The 12,758-nt window shown below is 40.8% G+C and overlaps 1 protein-coding gene across 2 annotated transcripts; it reads left to right on the top strand.

Annotated features, from left to right (window-relative positions):
* Positions 1-5,016: 5,016 nt before the first annotated feature.
* On the top strand, positions 5,017-12,689 carry LOC146654893 (uncharacterized). 2 transcript variants are annotated; one of them, XM_085381117.1, is made up of 3 exons: positions 5,017-6,301; positions 9,708-9,848; positions 9,991-12,689. In XM_085381117.1, exon 3 carries the CDS (start codon positions 10,036-10,038, stop codon positions 10,819-10,821), a length of 786 nt encoding a protein of 261 aa, XP_085237243.1. In that variant the 5' UTR covers positions 5,017-6,301; positions 9,708-9,848; positions 9,991-10,035; the 3' UTR covers positions 10,822-12,689. The 2 variants fall into 2 exon arrangements, with proteins under 2 accessions (XP_085237243.1, XP_085237242.1); XM_085381116.1 differs by lacking the exon at positions 5,017-6,301 and having other exon boundaries at positions 9,316-9,848.
* Positions 12,690-12,758: the final 69 nt, after the last annotated feature.

Here is a 12,758-nt window from a genome sequence, read left to right as displayed (position 1 = left end):
TACATAACAGTAGTGTCTAGTTCTTATTTGGTAGGAAATGTCCACCAGTGCTGTAACGTTTTCAAAAATAATAGTAAAAGAAAAAAAGCATTTTGATGAAAAACTAAACCAGCGTGACCTACTGTACAAGTTTGTTTAGGCTGCTTTTGCAGCAGTGCTCTTTATAAAGTCTCCAGGGTGTGATAGTAATAAATCATCTGTGAATGAAACCTTTTACACGTTTAAAATCACTTTGTCTGCCATAGGCAAGAAATCTGTTCCTATAAATACACCGTTTAATTATGTGTTCGCATTGCAACTGCTGCTCTGCCAGAAGTGTAGGTAGAGCAAAGTCAACCTATACATTATACATATCCTCATATTTGAACATTCAATATCAATATATTTTCCACATATTGTGAATATAACGCTGAGTCCTGCCTGACAGCACATTCCCATGAGTGTGCAGAGAGGGAGAAACACGCAAACACCGTGACGAGACAAGAGCACGGGCAGTGTGATGTTACTTCACCTCTAGATGGCACTATTGCACAACCTACAACCTTCTGCATCGTTTCACTGGAATGGATGACAAGTACAGTGCAAAAACAATAACAGGAACAAACTGAGTCCGATATGATATACATATTTATGCCAAAAAAAAATGCCCGTTTGATCTTGTGTTTCCATGTAGGAACAGGGAAAAATGTCTATATTGTGTTGTCTGGTTCACCTCGGCAGAGTTCTATGGCTTTGGCAGGAGGGTTGAGAGGAAACAGAAAGGGCCTTTACCGCCTGCACCTGGCATGTTTGTGATGAAGCAGCTGCCTCTACTCCTGCTGAGCCTCCTCCCTGTACCTCTGAACCCGAGTGAGCAGAGAGCACCGACGGTCATGCACACACACAGATACTGTACACTTCAACAGACACTGGAGATACAAATGATGGGCCATTTGCTAAACCTGCAGCACACACTGCTTTCTATGTGAAAGAACCATTCTGTGAGAAAAACTCTACTGCTCATTTGATCTATGACCTCTGAAAAACAGTTCATGATTTCCATTACTATTCAATTATAAAAAAAAAAAAAGTACATTCCCTGGGTTATACAGCACTGATATGCAAAGCTTAATTGTATATCTGTAACTCTAGAACTGCAGTATTTATAGTTTTCTTAGTTTAATATTTCAATTTCATATTCTTCTTCTAAGTATAAAATCCCTTTTGTTATATTTGTCTCATTAATTTAACTGAAATACACTGAAAATTGCTCACAAATTAAGGTTTATGTGTCAATACAAATGCAGGTTTTATTGCTGGGAGCTTCCCGTGATGCACTGACTATTTCTTCTTCCATGACACTAATGTTTTGTCTTTGCTTCATCATTTATGTACTGTACTGTATCCCCAGTTTTCCAGCGAGGGCTGCGTACATTTTGATTGCATTAACGTTTTTATCCAGCCTTTATGTGCAAGCTTGAGCTGCAAAATTCAAATGTAGTTACTGACAGGCCAAAGTGCAACAGGGAAGAGATTAAATGGGATCAAAGGGAGTGGCATTATAAATTCCTTCCTTCCTGAGATTCAAATCCTCCAATCAAAACGGTGCCAGCAATGCAAAGACAGATTTCTTTAAAAGATTGGACACAATAACAAAGTCAGTCGTTTATTTATTAAAGCACTGTTAATAATTTTAGTTGCTGCTATTTCAAATAAATGTTTGGTACAACAAATTTCTCCGTGTTCTGTCTCAGGCTTTATTCGGGCCCTGGTACTAGAGCTATGGTCTGTTCTTGAGTGCAGCAGTGACGACATCAGAGTGGTCCGTCCCAAACCAACTCCCATTGACCCCACAGATAGGAGTTGCATTAAGGTATTGTATGTATGTGCGTGCGTGTGTGTGTGAGAGAGAGGGAGAAGGAGAAACTTCCTGGAGCCCACAATGCCCCAATTTTTAGATATCTACATAATAGTACAGACACAGATCTCTTAGAAGTTTTGCTTTTCCATCATGTTTTTAGCTCACTGGTTACAAAGGTGTTTAAATTGATTAAAATTAAATTGATTCCAATTATTATTAACCCAGGACTCAGAATAGTGGTCCATGTGAATATTCATATTTAAGAAACTGGCAATAGTGATTTTGTTAACAAGAAAGGCTTTTTGCTGATTGGTTTATGGGTGTCTGGGCAAATAAGCCTTACTTTCATAAGACTGCATTTTTAGTTATGTTTTTGGCAGAATTTCTCTCAGGAAAGCTTCAACAAGCTCCAGCGTGAGCCTGTCTGTGTGTGTCTGATGCTTGGCCTCTGACAGCAGCCAAGTCATCTCTCTCAGAGAGACTAGCCAAGTGAATACGGACAGCCAGTGATGTGTAAACTGTGTCCTGCCACAGGCGACTTTAAAGTCTGCCTTATCAGTGGGTTATACATATATGCTGAGGTCAAAGGAAAACTAAATATACACACACCAGCACTTTGGTGAATTAACTCGAGTCTTTGCTTTAATCTGTGCTAAGTACAGTAGGAGGTTTGGTAGTACATATGAAGATAAGTTCACACATGCACAGAAACATCAGAAGACACATGAAAGTATAGATATTTCTATTTTAGAAAAAAAAATCCATCGTATCTTGTTTTTTTCTTTACGTTTCTTTGAAGCTGTTTAATATAATCTAAGTTGTAGCTCGTTTGTGCAAGTGTCTCTCTTTTTTTCCTTTGATGCTTTTGATGATATGTTTTCCCTGTTCTACCAGACCCAGTGAAAAATGCAGGGAGCTTTCCTGTAGTTTAATATTCTTCAGGCTGCAATAGGTTTCTGCTCAACCACTCTGCTCAGAATATATGTCTTATTCAGTTTTGAGAGTGTGGTAAACCATGTTTTACCTTTGCAATCATAAATTCTTTTTACATTTTGTTTTGCTTTGAATACTACAGATATTATTTGTCATATTATCGGTAGTGTTTGTAGTTGAATAGTGTTATATTATTATTATGTGTTAGGATTTGATCAATCCATGACGTGCACAAATGCATTCACAATGGTCTTTAAAAGCAAATACATTTTTTCTCTCTAACAGCTGCTGTATTTACTTTCCTCTTCAGTCCTTCCTGTACTTGGTCAACCTCCTCTCCTCTTCCCAGTCGGTGTGGCAACTGCTGGGCCGACAGTCTTTGGCCAACAAAAGCGAATACACCCTGAGGGAGATGCCAACCTCCATACCTGTAAGTGTTTTTCTTCTTCTTCTTTTCCTCATCCATCTGAGGGCATGTTTGCACTTTTTATTTGGCCTCCAAACACCACCCACCCATTTGTTTTACTTCAAACGCATTCAAATAAACCCTCTCACACTGAGACTGATATACGTTCTCCACCTTACCCATTGTAAATTTCCACACAGTTTTCGTTTTGCACCCTATCCGGTGCATTCTTGTTCAAAGCCTCTCATTTTACTCCACAGGATTTGATTGACAGACTGATTGCCGTGAATTCGGATGGGAAGATTCATTCTCTCTTCCACTACGAAGAGAGTCACACATTCGGCCTAAGGTGGGATTCATTATTTTTTTCATATTACTTAACATCAGTGGGGAAGTAGACGATATCAGATTATCACCTGGTGACTGCACACACACTTCAGCCTCTGGCAATAGGAGACTGGCATGGTGACGTAATCGGCCTTAAAATGCGGCCTTTAAGGCTGCAGACCCTGAATTGGGATACAGCCTCTGAATCGCTGCATCTTGTAGCTGTGTCGTCTTAAATTGGTCATGTGATTTTGACGCGCCGGCGCGTCCGGCAACCCCAGAGGTTTAACTTAATATTTAAGTGTCTCTTGGTTTTAGACTAGTTGTTTAGTCTAATTTGATGTTTTAAACCAGAAAAGGAAGAAGAGGGCTTAGAATTACAGGTAAGAACTGCTCAGTGGTATGTGATAAACTGTAAATGTAAAGCTTACAGGTCAGTCCTCATGTTTTTAAATTAGATTTTGAGTCTATACATGGCACATTATGCTTTTGCATGTTGTGAAATGTGCTGCAAAACAAACTGAGGTAAACTAACTGGTTTACTGTGATGGATTTAAAGTGTGTGTGACTGGTGCGCAGTGGCTGTGGTGCTCACGGTCAGAGTTCAGTCACAAAGAGGGTAACAGAGATGAATTTAAAGTTAAGGTGATGGTGCTTAGATTCATTCACAGACTGAAACCTTCACACCAACTTTATCCTGTGTCTCTTAGTTTTAGACTAGTTGTTTAGTCTATTTTGATGTTTTAAACCATATCACAGGGTTTTTACTTCACCATTTACGGGGTTTTAACAAGCAAACAAAAGACAGATCGTGATGTTTGAAAATGTTTTGGAAATATTCTTTAAAGATTAGATGTAAAATACGCAGAGGATAAATTCAATTGGTTTATTAGTTTATTACATAAGTTGAAAAAAAGTTAAACAAGTAAATAAAGAAACAACATAAAAGAAAAGTAAACAAAACAAATCGGTAAATAAAGGAAAATGGTAATAAGAAGGGAAAAAAAAAGAAAAGAGAAAACCCCAACAATCCCCTCTGAGCAAGCACTAGGCGACAGTGGGGAAGAAAAACTGCCTTTAAACGGGCAGAAACTTCCGGCAGAACCAGGCTCACGAGGGGCAGTCAACTGCCGGGACTGGTTGGGGTGAAAAAAGATGAAGGAGAGAGGGAAGAAGTGTTAGGAGAGAAGGGGAGAGGAGAGGTGAAAATTAAGATGGAACAGAGGTGGAGGGAGACGAGGTGACGTCAGCAGTAGAAAAAATAGAAAAAGTAGAAAAAGCAGGAGTGTCCCTCCTCCAGAAGAAGCGGAAACGTTTTTTCTTCTTTTCCATGAGCTTTTCCACGACCACTTTTTTCTCTAGGATGAGGGTTCTCAACTGATCGGTTGTTTCTTCAACTTCCTTCTCAAGTTTCTGGCATCTTTGCTCCATTTCTTTTAATAGATTGCACTTGTCTGTATTTTGCTGTTGTTTTTCCTTGTGCATCTTTTCTAACTGCTCATTTCTTCTTGTGATTTCTTGAAGCTTACGCTGCAGGTCTTCATTTATTTTCTCTTGTTGCTGCTTTTGTGCAAGCATTTCAGCGTTTTCACACTTCAAGTTGTCTGAGTCCTGGAGAATACGTTTTTTTTCTTCTTCCTGTTGCTCTTTCTCTTGAAGAAGCTCTTTTTTTTTGCACTCTGTTTCATCCAGCCTGACTTTCAGCACTTCGTATTTTTTCTTTATGCCTTTGAGTTGGTCCTGCATTTGTGTGACCCCTTCCTTTTTCTGTCCGAGGATTTGTGCAGTTTGTTCCATAGCTTCATCAAGCGTTCCTTGGAGCGCCTGATTCTTTTGCTCCATGTTTTGGAGATCCCTTTGCATCTCCCCAATAGTAGCATTCGCGCGTTGAAGCTGGGCAGACGTTTCTTTTAATTCAGCACTCTTTGTCTTGTTTTCCTTCATCAGGAACAAAATCTTCTGTCGTGCTTCACCAAACTTTCCTTCCCAGGCCTCACTAATAATTTTTGTGTAAGGCTGGCGTTGCTGTTGTTTTTCCAGCTCTTGATTTCGTGCTTCCAATTGTCTGCACTTCTCCTCCAGTTGAAGCTTCTCTTCTTCAATTTGTTTAATTTTTGCATGTAGGTCGGAGTTTTCCTGTAATGTCCTTTGGACTGATGAGGCACCAATGGATCGTGTCATATCAGGCTTCCCTCTTGAAGTGAGTGGCCGGCCAGACCTCGAAGGAGAGGCAGCAAGATTGTTTATTCTTTGTTGGCATTTTCGTGGATACATTTTTAATCCTGTGCACAGTGACTCTGAAGAGGTTTACAAATACTTTCAAATATAGCTCTGGTCGAACGTTTGAAGGCTGCGAACAAACTGACTAAAACTTGCTGCTCCTGACCCCTATTTATAGAAAAGGCTCAAAGGCATGTGCTTGTGACATCATCACATGTCCTTGTGACATCATCACATGTCCTTGTGACATCATCACTCTTCATGAATCAGATTGTCACATGACATTTTAGAATGCGCCCCCTGCCGCCATCACAGTAGGCCAGACAAAGGATACAGCTTCAGCTATGGTGGTACGTGTGTAGTCGGTTGCAATGTTAGATCTCACGATCGTGAAGGCAAGAAACTGGATTAATCTTTTAATCGTTTTCCATCCTGGCGGCAACGTGAGGGATCCCATGTATCCGATATCACCAAACAAAGACGCCAGGCATGGATTGCAGCGGTGAGACGAGCGGATATCGAGTTCCGTGCAATCCCCAGCTTTTTGTTGGTTTGCTCGCGGCATTTTCTCTCCGGTGAGTTCTAAAGTAATTCATATCACTATCCGATTGTTGAGTCTGACGTCACTAGCCGTGTCTGGGCCTAAACTCTGCTGCAGGTCCATATATCAAATGATCACTGTGGCATTACTGAGAGTTAAAACACTGTCTTAAGTCTTTCATCTTTAATAAAATTATCAGCGTTCTGCTCTACCAGGTGTAACAACTGAGTTAAACATCCAGGCATCCATGACAATGGAATTTATGACATATGAGTTAGAAGTTAGCAGCAAGTTAGCTCGCTAGCTTCTATCTAAATACAATATAGCATGTCCTGACTGCGGGGTTTTGGAAACAAATTAAAACGTACAGCTTTCTTATCACTTCCAACATAAATGAAGACAGAAAACTAAACAGCAGTGACAGTGGCTGCAAATTTTACCAGGGTTTTAGTCAAATGCCCCCCTGTGATTTTACCTGCACCCTGCGATTTGATTTTTAGTTATTTTAACAGCAAACTGAAGAAAAGCCTTGACTCCGTTGCTCCACTCACCACCAAAAAGATTAACGTAAAACATGCATCACCCTGGAGAAACGAAGAAGTCAAAAAACTCAAAAGAAATTGCAGGGCAGCAGAAAGGAGATGGAGGAAAAATAAAAATAATATCAACCATCAAATATTTTCCGAGCAATTTAAAATGTACAATAATACATTAAGGAAGTCAAGAAATTCATACTTCGCCAAAATAATCAGTATTAACAAAAATAATCCCAAGGTCCTCTTTTCCACCATAGATCATTTATTTAACCCTGATTTTAACAGCTCCCAAAGAACCCCCACAGACTCGCTCTGTGAGCAGTTTGCAGACCACTTCAGGGGAAAGATCAGCGCCATCAGATCTGATATTTTATCTAATCGCGATATGATTGTAAACACATCTGAGGGCTCGATTGTACCTGAGGAGACACTGGACAGCTTTGTCCTGGTTAATGCTGAGAACTTTCAGAAGGTTTTCTCCACAGTGAGACCCACCACATGTCTTTTAGATCCAATCCCCTCTTCACTCTTTAAAACACTTTATGGATTTTTTGAGGCTGAGCTTTTATACATGATGAATTGCTCTCTTCAGTTGGGTGTCTTCCCTGCTGCCTTTAAAACGGCGGTGGTGAGGCCCCTTCTGAAGAAGAGCAATTTGGATTGTAATGATTTTAATAACTACAGACCTGTATCCAACTTACCATTTTTAAGTAAAGTCTTAGAAAAACTTGTTTTTACTCAGATTACTGATTTTCTCAATGATAGACAGATCCTGGAGATATTCCAGTCTGGATTTAGGGTGAACCACAGCACAGAGACGGCTCTCCTAAAGGTTTTAAATGATCTTAGATGTAACTGGGACGCCCAAAAGCTCTCAGTCCTGGTGCTGCTGGATCTAAGCGCAGCCTTTGATACAGTAGACCACGCTATTCTTTTAAACAGACTAAAACACATGGTGGGCCTCTCTGGTGCTGTACACAACTGGTTCACTTCCTATCTCTCTGACAGATCTTTTATGGTGAGTATGGATACATGCTCCTCTAAGATCCATAAAATGACATGTGGTGTGCCTCAAGGGTCGGTTCTAGGCCCTGTACTTTTTAATTTGTATATGTTGCCTCTCGGCAGTGTCATCAGGAGGCATGGAGTGAACTTCCACAGTTACGCTGATGACACGCAGCTGTACATCTCCGTGTCTCCTGATGACACCAGACCAATGGATGCCCTTTTTAACTGTATCTTGGATATAAGATCTTGGATGGCAGAAAACTTTTTACAGCTTAACCAGGACAAAACTGAAGTTTTAATTGTCGGTCCTGAAGCTCAGAGAGAGAAACTCTTGTCTAAATTAGAGGCATTTTCACTATGTCCTTCGCTACAAGTGAAAAACCTGGGTGTTATTTTTGACTCTGAGCTTGGTTTTATCCCACATGTTAAACATGTAACCAAAATTGGATTTTATCATCTAAAAAATATAGCCAGAGTCCGCCCTATTCTCTCTCGGGCCAACACGGAGATGCTGATGCATGCTTTTATTGCCAGTCGCATTGATTACTGTAATGCCCTGCTCTCTGGTCTTCCTAAGAAGAATATTTCAACTTTACAACTCTTGCAAAACTCGGCAGCTCGTGTGCTGACGAAGACCAGAGGGCGGGCCCACATTACACCGGTTTTAGAATCGCTGCATTGGCTCCCCGTGTGTTTCAGGATCGATTTTAAAGTTCTTTTATTGGTTTTTAAATGTCTTAATGGTCTTGGGCCTTCTTATCTCTCAGATCTGCTTTTACCATACGAACCCTCGCGGACCCTGAGGTCCTCTGGTACTGGCCTTTTGATTGTCCCTAAAGTCAGGACACATACTCACGGAGAGGCAGCTTTTCAGTGGTATGGTCCTCGTCTGTGGAACAGCCTGCCGGAGGAGCTCAGGGCCGCAGAGAACGTACATGTTTTTAAGAACAGGCTCAAGACCCACCTTTTTAATTTAGCTTTTACTTAGCGTTTATTTATTTTTTATGCTTATTTATTCTATCCTGTTATTCTATTATTAATTTAGGATTTACCTAATATTTTTTGATTTTATTCTTATTCATTTTTTAATCTTCTTACTCTATTTATATTTATATTTATATTGTATCCTGTTCTTATTTATTTTATCATTTTACCCTGTATATATCGTATTGCGTCATATCTCCAGTGTTTCCTCGGAGGGCGCTCTCTGCACCGGGGCTGTTATTGACCGTGGCTGCTGGTCTCTGGGGTCCTCTCAGCCTGGTTGGGGGGCTCCTTGGCCTCCCTCCGGCTGTGTGCCCAGCCCGGAGGCTGCGGTCTGTGACCGGCTCCCGGTGCAGACGGCTCTCTGTTATAATGTTTCCTCACTTGGCTCATGCGAGCCCAGCCCAATTTTTACTCTTTAAGTGTGCGCGTGTGTGTATGTGTGTGTGTGGGTGGGGGTGGGGGGATATATGTGTATTGAGAGTGTGGGGAGTGAGTTGGAGGGTGGGGTGGGCTGCTTTTAACTATGTAAAGCACTTTGTGCTACATTTTTTCTGTATGAAAAGTGCTTTATAAATAAAGCTTGATTGATTGATTTGTAGGGTTACTGAAGTTGGGCTAGCTGGTATATAATGATGTGCTACGTGACCGCTAGTAACACAGCTATGTTAGCACAATATAAACACGCTAACTTTTTTTCCACTCGATAAAAGTTAACGTGAGTGTTCTCGGTGGTCAGGAACAAATGTAATCGCATGGCAGGATGCTGTAAAAGGACCAAACCAAAAGGCTTTTAGTGGGGTTTTTTTCAATGCGCTGCGGTCATAGATAATGAGATAAAACATGCTAATGTGTGATGCTGCAGAACCACGTCATGTCGACTGAGTAGCTTTTGATTTGGCATTATTGCAGGCAAACCAGCATATGAAATGGATGTAACAAATCCAGACTGGGCACCAACACTGCACATGGGGCACGACGACAAACCTGTGTCAGACTCGGACCGGCACGCAAGGCGTATGCAACGGAAGCGAAAAAGAGCACCCATTGCAGGTAAACACCCCCCTCTGAAAACATACTAAATTGCTCTTATGGTACACTAATCCGCACATAACTTAAAGATGAATCACACACCTGTCATTGGAATATTGGTGTACATTAACCTTAAGTCTATGCACTATTTTTTATCTTACAGGCTTGATGATCGATGAAGGTCTGACAGAAGAACAACAACCATGTCATGGAGGCAGTGGACAGCAGTTGTGTTGGACAAGTGGAGGTTGACGTACCAGCTGCAAATGTGGACAGTGGTGATGGGAGTGACAGCGTCACGGAAGCTGAAGGGCAGACGAAGGACTGTGTGTGCAGTCAACAGGGCAGAGCAGAAATAAACCGGCTGTTGGAGGAGAACAGACTGCTTCGAGCACAGTTGCAAAAGACAGAGCTGAATGAAACTTTCTTAAAGGACGATACCGAAAAAGTAAGATATTACACTGGACTATATTGTTATGCAGTCTTAATGTCCCTCTTCAACACTGTCAAAGATTTCCTGCCAATACCGAAGAAACTGACAGGTTTCCAAATGCTCTTACTCACACTAATGCGTCTGAGACTTGATCTTCCAGTCCAGCATCTTTGTCATCTATTCCATGTGTCGCACAAAACACTGTCTTCTGTCTTCACCGATACCATTGATGTTTTGTATGCCCACTTAGGAGCACTGGTGCACTGGCCTGAGAGGCACTGTCTGCAGGCGACAATGCCTCCACAGTTTACTGAAACTTTTGGAAAACGAGTAGCAATCATTGTTGACTGTTTTGAGATTCGAACAGAAAGACCATCTAATTTAAAGGCACGCGCACAAACATACTCTCATTACAAGGGTACACAGACCATAAAATACCTCATCGGGATTACACCCCATGGAGCTATTTCTTTCATTTCCAGGGGATGGGGGGTCGTGCATAGAGCAGGGCGATATGGCCAAAAATATTTATCACGATATATATTTGAAAATTTGCGATAACGATATAACCGACGATATAATTGATGCGAGACAAAATACAACTCCACAACATTACTAGCGCAAAAAGACAACCTTCCATTTATTTTCACCTAAACAAGAAGCTGGTTTTTATGTACATTAAAGCTTTATAAAAATGTAACAGTGCAAATGCAAATTCCTTGCTGAAAGTTTAACCAAAAGGCATTTCCAGTAGAAATGGGCTGACATATCCTGAGCATAACCATGTATAATATCCACTGAAGTTAAAAAGAGGTGCTTTGCAACATTAAACTGCAGTGTGCAGTACGCATTTTTCGGACCATAAGGTGCACGGGATTATAAGGCACATTAAGCGAAACAAAGCAGTCAGATAAATCAAACTTTATTAAACTCATTCTTCTTGCTTCCTCCACTTCTGTACCATTGATTCATTAATGTTGAATTCTCTGGCAGCTGCTCTATTCCCATGTTGTTGCAGTATATTAATGACTAACCTGGTATTGTGGATAGATTATCTCAGTTGTTCTCCTGACTGAAGTTTGGTCCGTTTACAGCATCCTGCCATGCGATTGCATTTGTCTCTAACCATGAAGAACCTTCACGTTAACTTTTATAAGTGGAAAAGTGTTAGTGTTCGTCCTCCAGCTTCACTGTTTATGTTATGCTAACATAGCTGTGTCGCTAGCGATCACGTAGCACATCATTATATACCAGCTAGCCCAACTTCAGTAACCCTACAAACGTCACTGCTGTTTAGTTTCCTGTCTTCATTTATGTTGGAAGTGATAGCAGAGCTGTACGTTTGATTTTTTTCAGAAATCTCTCAGTCAGAACATGCTAAATCATGCTTAGGTAACTAGCGAAACTAGCGAGCTAACTTCCGCTAGCTTCCTGCTAACTTCTAACTCCATTAAATGTAATAACTTTTTGTTTTCATGGAAGTTAAACTTTATAGTTACACCTGGTAAAGCAGCAATGCTGATCGTTTTACTAAAGATGAAAGAATTTAGACAGTTTTTAACTCTCAGTGATGCTGCAGTGTTGTTTGACCTGAAGCATACGGAGTTTAGGACCCAGATTACTCCCAGATTTAAGAGCATCTTAGTCCGACAAATACGACAATAACGACGACCGCTTGCATGTTCTGCAAAAAAATGTGCTTTGTCGTGTATCTGACAGACAAACACCAAACCAGTTCCACATCACGGAAGTTGCACCATTTTTACAAACCAATTCTGGTTCATCTGTTTCACTCAACAATCGGCCATGTGCGTATGAAAACAAAGGCACTGCGCATGCGCGTTTTACTCCCATTCTATCGCGATATTTCATTTTCCTATCGTTGCCTAACATTATACCGGTATTACCGTGAATGGTATAATATGGCCCAGCCCTAGTCGTGCATCAGATAAACACATCATAGAGAGATGTGGCATTCTTCAAAAGCTGTTACCAGGGGACGTAGTATTGGCTGACAGAGGCTTTGACATCAGAGATGCTGTAGGAATGATGTGTGCGGAGGTCAAGATTCCAGCTTTCACAAAAGGCTACTGTCAACTTGATGCAAGGGACGTTGAACAAACGAGAGCAATTGCCCACCTGAGAATTCATGTTGAGCGAGTAATAGGTAGTTTGCGCAACAAGTTCAAAATGTTACACACAGTCTGATTACTCTTATCATGTGAGGCTGAAGACACAACACTTCTTGATAAGATCGTTAAGGTTTGCTGTGTTTTTGTTAATATGTGCCCCAGTGTTGTTGTCAAACCAGGGCCAAATGACACTTGCTCCTGTTGAGTATTCTTAAAGCTGTTCTTTTGGATGTACTGTACATTGTAAATAGTTGTACTTTGTGTGAAGTTGTTTTAATAAAACAAAAAAGAATAGTATATTTGTTTGTTTTTCTTTATTATAGATCTATTCACATGTACACAGCAATCACATAAAAATGAAATGCA

This window comes from Rhamphochromis longiceps, linkage group LG14, assembly GCF_057381845.1.
Source record: "Rhamphochromis longiceps isolate RC_006_pf linkage group LG14, R_longiceps_female_GT1.1, whole genome shotgun sequence".
NCBI classification, from domain to species: domain Eukaryota; kingdom Metazoa; phylum Chordata; class Actinopteri; order Cichliformes; family Cichlidae; genus Rhamphochromis; species Rhamphochromis longiceps.
Note: the sequence above shows the minus strand (reverse complement) of the source record. Positions and strands in the feature narration are given on the sequence as shown.

Excerpts from the sequence above, each read along its gene's own strand:
- LOC146654893 (XM_085381117.1), top strand. The coding sequence starts at position 10,036 with ATGGAGGCAGTGGACAGCAGTTGTGTTGGACAAGTGGAGGTTGACGTA.